The 14,168-nt window shown below is 40.8% G+C and overlaps 1 protein-coding gene and 1 non-coding gene across 2 annotated transcripts; one reads left to right on the top strand and one right to left on the bottom strand.

Moving 5' to 3' along the window:
* Window positions 1–5,569: 5,569 nt before the first annotated feature.
* LOC112753412 (small nucleolar RNA R71) lies at window positions 5,570–5,673 on the bottom strand. Its single transcript, XR_003177800.1, has one exon. It is a non-coding gene; the product is annotated as a small nucleolar RNA R71 (small nucleolar RNA).
* Window positions 5,674–12,884: 7,211 nt separating this feature from the next.
* LOC112748378 (arginine decarboxylase 1A, chloroplastic-like) lies at window positions 12,885–13,515 on the top strand. The gene is made up of 2 exons (XM_072217879.1): window positions 12,885–13,084; window positions 13,176–13,515. The coding sequence occupies exons 1-2, from the start codon at window positions 12,885–12,887 to the stop codon at window positions 13,513–13,515; spliced, it is 540 nt and encodes a 179-aa protein (XP_072073980.1).
* The last annotated feature ends 653 nt before the right edge of the window (window positions 13,516–14,168 follow it).

Genomic DNA, 14,168 nt, shown 5'->3' with positions numbered 1-14,168 from the left:
AATTGGTTGTTTATGAATAAAGAACATAATTAATTGTTTAAATACCCATCACCACATCACCGTGCTATTTTTTTCCTAAGACTCACCCTTTTGTTAAATTGGTTGAATAGGAAAAAGAAGATTGAGAAATGGGCAAGAAAAGGGAGTCACGGCTATGACAAGTCAAGTGAGAAGTGATCACATGTGCTTAGAGAAACGTGCCCCTTGGAAAACAAAATCTGCATGCATGCACCCTTGGACACCGAAATGCATGCAACCAATGAGGAGAGAATCCTTGTCAATCTTCAACAAAGCATGCAGACCGTCCATCTCATAAGCCTTCCACCATACTTAGCTCAATCTTCACCCTTCATGCTTTCAACCGAAATCCCTCTTCAAGTGTGTTTTTCTCCAAACATTTAATGCCTTGCCTATAAATAGGTTGGGACATTTCTTGCATCACATATTCCTACAAGCCCTCCTCACAATTATAAGCCTTTGCTCTACCTTGTGCATACCCAAAACACGTCCCATCCCCCACTCAACAGCAACATTCCTTTCTTCATCCTCTTTGCACCAAAAAACCGTGCCTCAACCAACCACAAATTCACCCTTGCTTCTTTCCTCTATTTGACTTTATGGCCTCATCAAGTTCAAGGAGAACACAGGGCAAGGAACCAATGGTAACCGAATCCCCACCCTATGATACAAGAAAATTTAGATCTCAGTTTTATGAAAGAAAATATCATAGGCTCATGAAAACAAAGCATATCATTTATGAGACGGGTTTCGAGCTGAGGGACAGGGAGTACCCCATCATGAGGCAAATCACTAAGGAAAGAAGGTGGGAGCTTCTATGCGATCCTTTCACTAACATTAGTGCAGTCATGATCATGGAATTTTATGCAAATGCTGTGAAAGAGAGCGAAGACAGCATCCCTTACAAGAGTTATGTTGGAGGAGTTGAAATGAATTTCAGTCCAGCATCCATTACAAGGGCCCTGAAGTTAAGAACCACAACTTATGAAGAGCCTAGCTATGAGGCCAGAATGCAGGAAGAGAATGACCCCGATGAGATCTTACAGGGGATATGTTTGTAAGGCACAAATTGGGAAAGAGATTCAAAAGGAGTTCCAAGCTACTTGAAAAGAATAAATTTCACCCCTGAGGCCAAGGGGTGGTATGAGATAGTAAAAAGATCTATACTTCCTATAGGAAACACCTCAGCTGTCATAGTCAAGCGTGCACTCTTGGTATACTGTATCCTACATGGAGGAGAAATCAACCTAGCGCAACTCATAGCCGACAGTATTCAAGAGATGGCTGAAAGCACAAACAAATCAAGTAGGCTTAGTCATCCAAGCACCATTCTAAGGCTATGTAACAAAGCTGGAGTGATCTTTGAAGATGTAGGACACAGAGAAAGTAAAAAAGGGAAAGGGAATCACAAAGAGAAGCATGGATGGCATTGTTGAAGATGATGATCAAGAAGAAGAACCCCAAAGGAGAAGAAGATCACAAGTGGAGGAAGAGCAAGCTCACAGTGCCATAGACATGAGTCAATTGCAAAGGGCTCTTGAGGAAATATCACAACAAAATGTGAGAATACAAGAGCAGTATTCAAGGCAACAAGAGTTATATTTGCAACAACAAGAGTAATATCTAGAGCACTGGGAGCAATATTTGAAGGATAGAGAACAAAATGAAGCTTGGGAGAGTAGAATGGAGGAGAGGCAAGAGAGCTGGCAGCAACAAATGATGGCTCAACAACAAGAATTCCAAACAAAGGTTCTTGAGGGGTAGAGAGAACAAAAAACAAATCTTAAAGAGTCATATGACAAAATGTCCTTGACCCAAGCCAAATATGGGGAATACACTCACAACCTATATCAATGGAAGAATATACATCATACCATTAGAGAGTGTAGGCAAATGGATAGAATAGAATATGATGAAGACACCCAAACAAAGCTGGATTATTTGACTCACAACATGCCAGCAATAAATCCACAGATTAAACTATTTGGGATGTGCCATGAATTAGTGAACCAGCAGAGAGCAAGAACGGATACATACTCAGCACGTATGCAACACAGATTGGAGGATGTTGGACTCTCAGGCCTGCTAGACTCTGTCTGTGACAGAAGATGCCCTGGTGAAGAAGCTCAGGATTACACAAAGACGAAGAAAAAGAAGAAGGGAGAATCAAGCAAAAACCAGGAACATAACAACTAGAAGGTGGTGAAGTTCTTTCATAATTTCAAATTAAGGGTTAAGTACTAAAATCGTCCCTAAGGTCTGGGGCGAAAATCAAATTCGTCCCCGACCTTTTTTTGCTATTAAAATCATCCCAAATAATTAGAAACACTTTAAAATCGTCCTCAAGTGCATTAAAAAAATTAATGACAATTTTGCCCCCTGAACCCGTTGACGCTTGTGTTCTATTCCCACGGAAGGACTTCGTGTTTTAGGGTGGGGTGCTCCGAATTTTACGGTGAACTCCTCTGGGAACGTGGCGGTGTGCCTGATGCCAGGGCATCTTGGCCAGTTTCACTGACCTTTTCTTTACTGTTTTTAGGTTAGTTTCATGCATTTCTTTAGGAAATAAGCTAGTTTTGGGTAAATATTCACTTATGCCTTGACTCAAGCATACATTGTGCATTTTACATGATTTCATGAGGATTTTGCATAAGTTTAGTGACAAATATTATGTTGCATTACTCATGACTTGGATTAGAGCTTTGATGCACTTTGTTGCTTGATTTCAGGACCAAAAAGAAGCAAGAAAAGGGGAGGTAACTTGCAAAGATTAATGAGAAAAGTGATTGCCAATAAAAGCCATCAATGCCCACGTTAGAGAGTCACGTTAACCAAGTTAACGTGAACTCTAACGTGGAGAAAAAAAGTTGAGCCAACGTTAGTGACACTCAACATTGTCACTAACGCTGGCAATTACTCATAAGTGGCCACGTTAGAAGCCACGTTAACCTAGTTAACGTGGCCTCTAACGTTAAGGGGGAGGGAGAGAAGCCAACATTAGTGACACTCAACATTGTCACTAACGTTGGCCTATGGTGCTAAGTACCACGTTAACTCCCACGTTAACTTGGTTAACGTGGGAACTAACGTAGAAGATGAAGAGTTGTCGACAACGTTAGTGACACTCAACATTGTCACTAACGTTGAAGCAACCACACAACCCCCAAGAGTCACGTTAACTTCCACGTTAACTTGGTTAACGTGGAAGCTAACGATGAGAAATGAAGGATGAGCCAACGTTAGTGACACTCAACATTGTCACTAACGTTGGGATGGCTAAAAGATGGCCACGTTAGAAGCCACGTTAACCTAGTTAACGTGGACTCTAACGTGAGACCTAGGGGCACATTGGAACGTTAGTGACAATGTTGAATGTCACTAACGTTCTCGAAGGATGGCAATGGCCACGTTAGAAGCCACGTTAACCTAGTTAACGTGGGTTTTAACGTGAGGCAAAAGGGGTGCATTGGAACGTTAGTGACAATGTTAAGTGTCACTAACGTTCCCGAACTTGGACTTTCACTAAATGATTAACACTCCTTACACCCTGAGCTTAAGTCTCTGCCCACTCCACACTTTCTCTCTGCAAGTAAAGCCAAGCCCAAATAAAGAAAGGAACTGCTTCAAACTCAAGATCCAAAGGCCCAAGACTTGAAGAGTGAACTAGAAGCTGAGAAGAGTAGTATATATAGGAGTAGCTTTGAATTGTAAAGGAGTTCTGGAGGCTGAAGAACCACTCTCTGTATTTTACTTTCTTTGCAATTTCTAGTTTTATGATGTATTCTCCATCTTTGTTTTCATCTTCAAGAGCTATGAACAACTAAACCCCTTTCATTAGGTTAGGGAGCTCTGTTGTAATTTGATGGATCAATACTAATTTTCATCGTTCTTCTTCTATCTTTCCTCTTGATTTTACTTGAAAGCTTTCGGTCTTCATCCAATTGAGAAGTTATCTTGGAAGAGAAGCTATTCAAACTTGGATCTCTTTTGAACCTTGGAAGAGGAATGAAGAGATCAAGCTAGAAATACTTTCTCATGCTGGACCAAATTGGGTTTGGATTGGTATGTGACTGTAACCCTCTCAATACTTGGTTTGGGAAATGCATGTGGTATAATCAGTGACCATACTTCATCTCTTATCATGAGCAATTGACCAAGGAATTGGCTATTGATCAAGATTTGAGAGATTGAATTGCAAGAAATTGCAATTCAATCACTTAAGATTGCTAAGGAGATCAATGAGTGCATTGATTGAGGAAGAGATGAAAATGAACTTGATCCGGAGAATTGCAACATCTCCTAAGCCCAATGAACTCCCCATCTCTAATCTTACCCATTCTCTTTAATTTCTGTCATTTACTTTTATGAGCAAATCCCCCATTCCCATTTACAATTCTGCAATTTATTTTCAGTCATTTACTTCCAGTCCTTTAATTCTAGCATTTACTTTTCTGTTATTTACATTTCCGCCATTTTATTTTCTGCAACTCTCAACCCAAATTCTGGATTCACTCAACTAGAACATTCTTCTAATTAAAGTTGCTTGATCAATCAATCCCTGTGGGATTCGACCTCACTCTATTGTGAGTTTTTACTTGACGACAACTTCGGTACACTTGCCGAAGGGAGATTTGTTGAGAGACAAGTTTTCCGTGCATCAAGTTTATGGCGCTGTTGTCGGGGATTGATTGTGCATCAACAATGATTAGATTAGAAAATCACTAGATTGAGCATTTTATTTTGTGAATTTCATTTTTCTGTTTGAGTGATTTACTTTTTGTTTTAGTTAAACTTCTTCCTTTCTCCATCTACTCTTTTGTTTTTCTTTGTTATTTTCAATTTTGTTTGTTAACCCACTAACTGTTTGATATATTGCATCACCCACAACTAACATCAATTCTGACACAAATACTGTCTGCACCTATTTTCTCTGCTTGTACTTGTTGGTTGTATGACAGGGAGAAGAAGCGGGGCTTCAACTTCCTTTCATTATGAACCAGAGAGAACCTTCCTTAGACTAAGGAGGGAGGCAAAAGAAAAACGAGTAGTTGGTGCTGAAGAAGAGGAGGAACAGTTTGAGGAATACTTTGAACCAAACATGGAAGAAAACATGGAAAATCATCATGAAGAAGAGATTCACAACCATGGCAGAGGAGGTGGAGCAAATCATGCTGGGGAGGATAGAAGAGTTTTGGGCTCTTACATTAATCCAAACCCAGGCAATTGTAGAAGTAGCATCCAAAAGCCAACAATCCATGCCAACAACTTTGAACTTAAACCAAAGCTCATCACCCTTGTTCAGAACAACTGTTCGTTTGGAGGAGGTGTTCAAGAAGATCCCAACCAACATTTGACCACCTTCCTGAGAATATGTGACACTGTGAAATCTAATGGTGTTCATCCTGACGCCTATAGATTGCTCTTATTTCCCTTCTCACTCAGAGACAAGGCAGCCAAGTGGCTGGAATCCTTCCCAAGGGAGAGCTTGACAACTTGGGAGGATGTGGTGAACAAATTCTTAGCAAGATTCTACCCTCCTCAACGAATCAATAGGCTGAGAGCTGAGGTTCAAACCTTCAGGCAACAGGATGGTGAGACTCTGTATGAAGCATGGGAGAGGTTCAAAGACTTAACAAGGAGGTGCCCACCTGACATGTTCAACGAATGGGTCCAGCTGCACATTTTCTATGAAGGGCTCTCTTATGAGTCAAAGAAGGCAGTAGACCATTCATCTGGAGGGTCCTTGAACAAGAAGAAGACCATTGAGGAAGCCATAGATGTTATTGAAACAGTAGTAGAAAATGACTACTTCTATGCTTCCGAAAGAGGGAACACAAGAGGAGTGATGGAGCTAAACAATGTGGATGCTCTGTTGGCCCAAAACAAGCTCATTACCCAGCAGCTGGCTGACCTCACCAAGAAGATGGAGATGAACCAAGTAGCAGCAATCTCCACTTCATCAACAACACAAGAAAGAGTAAACCAAGAAGCAGAAGGGAGTCAGGAGCAAGCCAACTACATTGGGAATTCACCAAGGAAAAACTATGATCCATACTCCAAGACTTACAACCCTGGATGGAGAAATCACCCGAACTTTGGGTGGGGAAGTGAGCAAGATCAAAACCAAGACCAGAGACATTACAACTCCAACAACAATGCAGCTCGCCAACAATTCACCCAGAGGACATCTCAATACCTCCACAACAACACTTCTCCACATACTTATCAAAACCAAAACAGCACATCTGCTCCGAACCACTCATCAATTAATGATAGGCTCTCTAAGATTGAAGCCTTACTTGAAGGAATATGCCAAGAGATTCAAGAAAATAAGGTGTTCAAAGAGGAGGTGCGAGCCAATATTAAGAACCAGGGAGAAACCATTAGGAAGATGGAATTCCAGGTGGGATATTTAGCTGAGAAGATTCCCAAACCTACTGATAGCTTCCCAAGTGACACTGAGAAAAACCCCAAGGGAGAAGCAAAGAAAGTAAGATGGGAAGATTGCAAAACGGTCACTACAAGTGATCAAGAGATTGAAGACAAGCAAGGCAAAATGTGCAAACAACCTGAAGACAACTCAACAAAGGAGGAGGATAGAGATCACAAAGAACCAGAAATCTCACAACAAGAGCTGCTGAAGCTCTATGCACCATTCCCTCAACTGCTCAATGGTGTTGTGGGAAAAAGAATATACTCAAGGTTCCTAGACTTGTTTCAATCTCTGCATGTGAACATACCATTCATCAAGGTAATTCAAAAAATGCCTGCATTCATCAAGTATATGAAGGAACTTCTTCCGAGGAAAAGCTCACTCAAGGGAGGGCAGACTATAGTGATGAACAAGGAATGTAGTGCACTTATTCAGCCTGAGCTGCCTAAAAAAAGAAGAGACCCAAGAAGCTTTCATATCCCTTGTGCCATAGGTGAGACTATGTTCGAAGGAGCACTATGTGATTTAGGGGCCAGCATCAACTTACTACCTTTATCCCTGGCGAAGAAGCTGCAGATTAATGAGATAATGCCCACAGATGTCATTATCAGACTGGCTGACAAAACTCAAAAGCAAGCAATAGGAGTGGTGGACAATGTGCTGCTAAAGGTTGGGAAGTACTTTCTCCCAACAGACTTTGTCATTCTAGACATGGAAGAGAGTCATACTCACCCAATCATATTGGAAAGACCATTCCTAGCTACGGCCAGAGCACTTATCGATGTAGAGAAATGGGAGCTAATATTGAGAATTCATAATGAACGACTCAGCTTCAATGTCTTCAACTTCTCACAAGAAACAGATCAAGAGGACAAGGAACTAAGCATAAACGATAAGGAGACACTGAAGGAGGAGACAAGCACTGAAGCACAGCTAGTTCATTCTGAAACCCCCTCAACTGATAAACAAGGAAAACAGCAACTGCCACAGCTCAAAGAAAAATTGGAGGAACCCAAACCTCTAGAGGCAGGTGAAGACAACATCACAACTCCTTGGAGAAAAGAGGTCACCAAGGAGAAGGCAACTTTAAAAGAAACAAAGAAGAAGGTACCAAGGAAATGGAGGAACAAGAAGATCCCTACGGAAGATTTCTCTCCAGGGGATAGAGTTGTCTCATCTTACTTCCCAGATATTCCTCCTAATCTCCCTACTGTACCATCTCAGTTACCTAAGGTCTTCACTATCAACAGAGTTCTTTCCTTGGAACATATGGAGATCATTGATCCAACCAATGGATACAAATCCACAGCAAGAGGGGAGGACTTTAAGCACTACCAACCACCATGATGAAAGAAAAACGTCAAGCTAGTGACGATAAAGAAGCGCTTCATGGGAGGCAACCCATGTTTTATATGCTTTCAGATGATAATGAATAAGTCAATCTTTATGAGCTTCAATCCAAACTTAACAAACAATTGGTGAATATCTTCTTATGCAGAATATAGTGAGGAACAAGTTTGGTGTTCAAAGCAAACCAAGTTGCATGCTAGTCTTGGGAGCTTTGAACATAAAACTTTCATCACAGTGCTTCAAACTAAGTTTAGTGTCACCCCATGGTGCCACCAAAATGCATATAAGGAACCACCAATAGTTAGTTAGTTAGTTGAAACTCATAAAAAAACAATCAAATCCTTTCTTTCAATTTATTCTAGCTGTAGAGTTTTAATTTTCTTATATATTAATTCCCTTATTTCAAATCTTTATAGGAAAGGAAAAGAAGCATAAAAAGGGATTGATTGGACAATTAAATGGGGGAGATTTCACCACTTAATGAAGAGCACTACACACATGTCTCAAGAGGGAACGCATGGGGAAACGTTGCCATGCAACATTGGAAAAAGAAGACCCTGGAAGATTGAACTAATCACTCTCATTAAAGTAATGATCCTTGTCTTTCCTTCATACACAACCCCATCCGTTCATCTAGTAAACATTCATGCAATCCACACCCTTCATCCACTCATGATTTTCTTATATAAGTGAACCTTAGTGCATGCTCACTCCTCACATTCAAATTCCCACTCTCCACACTTCTATTGGCACACTAAACCCTTCATCACAAATTGCTTTAACCAACCCACTCTTCATCTATCCGAAACCTCAAATCTCCTCAAACAACAACTCAAGTCATGGCATCATCAAGCTCAAAGAGGCAAAAGAGGAAGGAACCTATGGTGAGTGCTCCCTTTGATGACAAGAGATTCAAGACTGCCTTTCATGAGCATGAATTTGAGCGGATAAGTGCCAGAAAGATATTGCCAGAGTTAATCTTCCAAATCAATGCCAATGAATCACCACAGATTTGGAGAAAAATCAAACAGAAGGGGTGGAAATTGCTCACCAGTCCAGAGGGGAAGATCAATGGAAACCTCATCAAAGAATTCTATGCAAATGCAGTTAGAGAGGATAAGACCAAAGCCCCAACCTTCAAAAGCTATGTGAGAGGAAAGGAGGTGGATTTCAGCCCAAGTGCCATAACAGGAGCTCTTCATTTGAAATCACCTCATTTTGATGAGGAGAGTTATCAGGCAAGAATAAGTAGAAGCCCCGATAAGGATGAGCTCTCAGAGATAGCATCAGACATCTGTGTCATAGCCGCTGACTGGGAGAGGTACTCAGATGGGAGACCAAAATTCATAAAAAGGGGAGACCTTCACCCGGAAGCCAAAGGGTGGTTTGAGCTTGTAAGGAGGTCCATCCTACCAGCTGCTAATAATTCAGAGGTCAACATCAATCGAACCACTATGGTACAATTCTTAGTACAAGGTGGGGAAATCAAAGTGCATGAGCTCATTGCCGAAGGGATTCAAGAGTCAGCTGAGAAAGCTGACTCAGGTGCCAGACTTTGGTACCCCAGCACCATTCTCCGCTTGTGCAACAAGGCCAAGGTAATATTTGAGGACAGCAGCCCAGACTGGGTGAACCCAGGGAGGCCAGTCACACTCGAGCAAATGGTCTATACCACACCGGCTCAGCAACTAAGAAGGCCACATATAGGAAGGCAAAGGGCCCAAGAAGGAGCTCACCAAGAGGAATACCATCAGGAAGAATATCAACAAGAAGAGCATCATGACCCAACCAACTTGAATATGACTCACCTTCTAAGAGCCATTGAAGATTTAGGACAGAGACATATGGAAGGACAAGAGCAAATACTGAACCGGCTGAGTCAACAGGAAGCATGGCAAAAACAACAAATGGAGCAGCAGCAGGAACGCTACTCCCAGCTCAATCAAGCCATCAACCAAGTGAATGAGAGGCAAGAGCTTCAAGAGAAGCACTTGCAAGAGCTCAACCAGCGGCAGATAGCCCAAATGAAAACTTTCAATGAGTTCAGTGTACTCAATGAAGGAAGGCAACTACATAGGGAGGAGTTCTATGTAAACACTCAAGCTGAGTTGAACTACATGACCAGTAATATGCATCATCTACACTATGCCATCCCCACATATGATGAAGTCCAAAAAGAATTTGTAGAACAAGAAGAGAGGAAAGTGAAACAGCAAAAGGAGACACTCAAGAAGAAGATGGAAGATAGTGGTTTCTGGAAGAAGCTGCTTAGAAAAGGTAAAGGAAGTGGGAGCACAAGCACTCAAGAGAGACACAATGAGGACAAGCAAAGAGGGGAGCACGGGCATCCACATGAATGAAAGGTGGTGGAGTTCCTTTTAGTCCATCGTTTTCTATGCTTTAAATAAGGAAGATCTTGTATGAAATAGAACCTGCTTCCATGTCATGTTAAAAAAAATTTTTTTTCTGTCTTTTAAGTTTTCTTTCTAAATAGGTCCATGATTTCTGGTTTAAATGTCACTGCATCATTCCCCTATTTACTTGTAAGCTTGTCCATTTTAAATCATTCCCCTATTTACTTGTAAGCTTGTCCATTTGAAAGATTATCTTAAAGAGTTGCCCCCTTACAGAGCACTTAGCCTAAATAACACAAACAACCCTTGTAATAACAATAAAAGGATCAATGAATAAAAGTCTCATGAGATATAAACAAAGCAAGTGTTTAGGGACATGATAAAGGTCTGAAAGCCAGTAATGGAATGAACCTAAGTTGCTATGCATGAAACCACCATAAAATCAGTAATATGACTTCCACAAGAATGACTCATTCCTCTGGATATTCCATTCATCATTCTCTTGTTCCAGTACTTGCTTAGGGACAAGCAAGCTTTAAGTTTGGTGTTGTGATGGCAGGGCATCTTGGCCAGTTTTACTGACCTTTTCTTTACTGTTTTTAGGTTAGTTTCATGCATTTCTTTAGGAAATAAGCTAGTTTTGGGTAAATATTCACTTATGCCTTGACTCAAGCATACATTGTGCATTTTACATGATTTCATGAGAATTTTGCATAAGTTTAGTGACAAATATTATGTTGCATTACTCATGACTCGGACTAGAGCTTTGATGCACTTTGTTGCTTGATTTCAGGACCAAAAAGAAGCAAGAAAAGGGGAGGTAACTTGCAAAGATTAATGAGAAAAGTGATTGCCAATAAAAGCCATCAATGCCCACGTTGGAGAGTCACGTTAACCAAGTTAACGTGAACTCTAACGTGGAGAAAAGAAGTTGAGCCAACGTTAGTGACACTCAACATTGTCACTAACGTTGGCAATTACTCATAAGTGGCCACGTTAGAAGCCACGTTAACCTAGTTAACGTTAGTGACACTCAACATTAAAACTAATGTTGGCCTATGGTGCTAAGTACCACGTTAACTCCCACGTTAACTTGGTTAACGTGGGAACTAACGTAGAAGATGAAGAGTTGTCGACAACGTTAGTGACACTCAACATTGTCACTAACGTTGAAGCAACCACACAACCCCCAAGAGTCACGTTAACTTCCACGTTAACTTGGTTAACGTGAAAGCTAACGATGAGAAATAAAGGATGAGCCAACGTTAGTGACACTCAACGTTGTCACTAACGTTGGGATGGCTAAAAGATGGCCACGTTAGAAGCCACGTTAACCTAGTTAACGTGGACTCTAACGTGAGACCTAGCGGCACATTGGAACGTTAGTGACAATGTTGAATGTCACTAACGTTCTCGAAGGATGGCAAAGGCCACGTTAGAAGCCACGTTAACCTAGTTAACGTGGGTTTTAACGTGAGGCAAAAGGGGTGCATTGGAACGTTAGTGACAATGTTAAGTGTCACTGACATTCCCGAACTTGGACTTTCACTAAATGATTAACACTCCTTACGCCCTGAGCTTAAGTCTCTGCCCACTCCGCACTTTCTCTCTGCAAGTAAAGCCAAGCCCAAATAAAGAAAGGAACTTCTTCAAACTCAAGATCCAAAGGCCCAAGACTTGAAGAGTGAACTAGAAGCTGAGAAGAGTAGTATATATAGGAGTAGCTTTGAATTGTAAAGGAGTTCTGGAGGCTAAAGAACCACTCTCTGTATTTTACTTTCTTTGCAATTTCTAGTTTTATGATGTATTCTCCATCTTTGTTTTCATCTTCAAGAGCTATGAACAACTAAACCCCTTTCATTGGGTTAGAGAGCTCTGTTGTAATTTGATGGATCAATACTAATTTTCATTGTTCTTCTTCAATCTTTCCTCTTGATTTTACTTGAAAGCTTTCGGTCTTCATCCAATTGAGTAGTTATCTTAGAAGAGAAGCTATTCAAACTTTGATCTCTTTTGAACCTTGGAAGAGGAATGAAGAGATCAAGCTAGAAATACTTTCTCATGCAGGACCAAATTGGGTTTGGATGGGTATGTGACTGTAACCCTCTCAATACTTGGTTTGGGAAATGCATGTGGTATAATCAGTGACCATACTTCATCTCTTCTCATGAGCAATTGACCAAGGAATTGGCTATTGATCAAGATTTGAGAGATTGAATTGCAAGAAATTGCAATTCAATCACTTAGGATTGCCAAGGAGATCAATGAGTGCATTGATTGAGGAAGAGATGAAAATGAACTTGATCCAGAGAATTGTAACATCTCCTAAGCCCAATGAACTCCCCATCTCTAATCTTATCCATTCTCTTTAATTTCTGCCATTTACTTTTATGAGCAAATCCCCCATTCCCATTTACAATTCTGCAATTTATTTTCAGTCATTTACTTCCAGTCCTTTAATTCTAGCATTTACTTTTCTGTTATTTACATTCCCGCCATTTTATTTTCTACAACTCTCAACCCAAATTCTGGATTCGCTCAACTAGAACATTCTTCTAATTAAAGTTGCTTGATCAATCAATCCCTATGGGATTCGACCTCACTCTATTGTGAATTTTTAATTGACGACAACTTCGGTACACTTACCGAAGGGAGATTTGTTGAGAGACAAGTTTTCCGTGCATCAGTGCCCCCATGTCTCTGCAACGCTGTGTCACCAGGAGATTGATATGCTCAAGATCGTGAAGAAAGCTACTGACTCCATCTCATGTGGCGGTCTCGGCCTACAGCTGCCTCTCATGGTTCACTTCCCTGATATCCTCAAGAACTGCCTCGAATCCCTTCAATCAGCCTTCTACTACGCGATCCAGTCTCGCAGATACGGCTCTCACTATCAGGGGGTCTACCCGGTGAAGTGCAATCAGGACCAGTTCATTGTGGAGGACATCGTGAGATTTGGTTCTTCTTGTTTGCAATGGATTCAAAGACGCAGAGTACATTTCCCTTGCGTTGGTTGCAAGGAAGCTTGCCTTGAACACCGTGATTGTTCTAGAGCAAGAGGAAGAGCTTGACATGATAATCGATCTCAGCAAAAAGCTATGCATCAGACCGGTGATTGGCTTCCGGGCCAAGCTGAGGACCAAGCATTCGGGGCACTTTGGGTCCACTTCGGGAGAGAAGGGCAAGTTTGGGTTAACCACGGCTCAGATTGTGAGGGTTATGAAGAAGCTTCAAATCTTGGGCATGCTTGATTGCCTGCAGTTGTTGCACTTTCACATTGGATCCATGATCCCATCCACTTTGCTCCTTGCCCATGGAGTTTCGGAGGCTGCACAGATATGCTGTGAGCTAAAAGGGTAAAAGTGTCAAAAATTTTGTTTTAAGGAAGGGAGGATGATTTTAAAGTGTTTTTGAACGTTCGGGATGATTTTAATAACAAAAAAAGTTCGAGGACGAATTTGATTTTCACCCTAGACCTTAAGGATGATTTTCGTACTTAACCCTCAAATTAAATAAGGAAGATGTATGTCTGAAACATGATATAACTCCAATTGCTCTTTGTTCTGCATTTTTGTTTTGAGTAATTAGCTTGAAAGTGATCTGCATAATAATTGTCATCCTTCATTTGCTTAGATTTTATTTTGTCTCCTTGCTATTTGAATAAAAGAGAGATATTTGAATTAGAAAAGTGAATGTTCAATGTTGCAAAAGTTAGGATGAAAGTTAGTGGTGGTATTTGTTTGATCCAATTGTTAGCTCACAAAATAAATGCTGCATAATGACATGTTCCTTGAAGCCTAAGCTAGTTTGCTGCTATAATCTTTCAATTAATGAAAGTCCCTTGAGAATGAATCAAAACAAAAAGAAAAAGAAAAAGGAAAAGCCAAGAATTGGCAAAGAAATAAACAATAAGGCTAGACACCAATAGCTTGGACCCTAGGACACATGCCTGTGGTGTTTTTGTACTAGGATATGCTTGGACAAGTAGGTTCTAAGGAGTATTTCAAAACATG

The sequence above is a fragment of the Arachis hypogaea genome, chromosome 15, assembly GCF_003086295.3.
Source record: "Arachis hypogaea cultivar Tifrunner chromosome 15, arahy.Tifrunner.gnm2.J5K5, whole genome shotgun sequence".
Classification (NCBI taxonomy): domain Eukaryota; kingdom Viridiplantae; phylum Streptophyta; class Magnoliopsida; order Fabales; family Fabaceae; genus Arachis; species Arachis hypogaea.
Note: the sequence above shows the minus strand (reverse complement) of the source record. Positions and strands in the feature narration are given on the sequence as shown.

Coding starts and splice junctions, on each gene's coding strand:
- LOC112748378 (XM_072217879.1), top strand. CDS start 12,885: ATGCTCAAGATCGTGAAGAAAGCTACTGACTCCATCTCATGTGGCGGT. Junction 13,085..13,175: donor GTGAAGTGCAATCAGGACCA/GTTCATTGTGGA, acceptor GTTGGTTGCAAG/GAAGCTTGCCTTGAACACCG.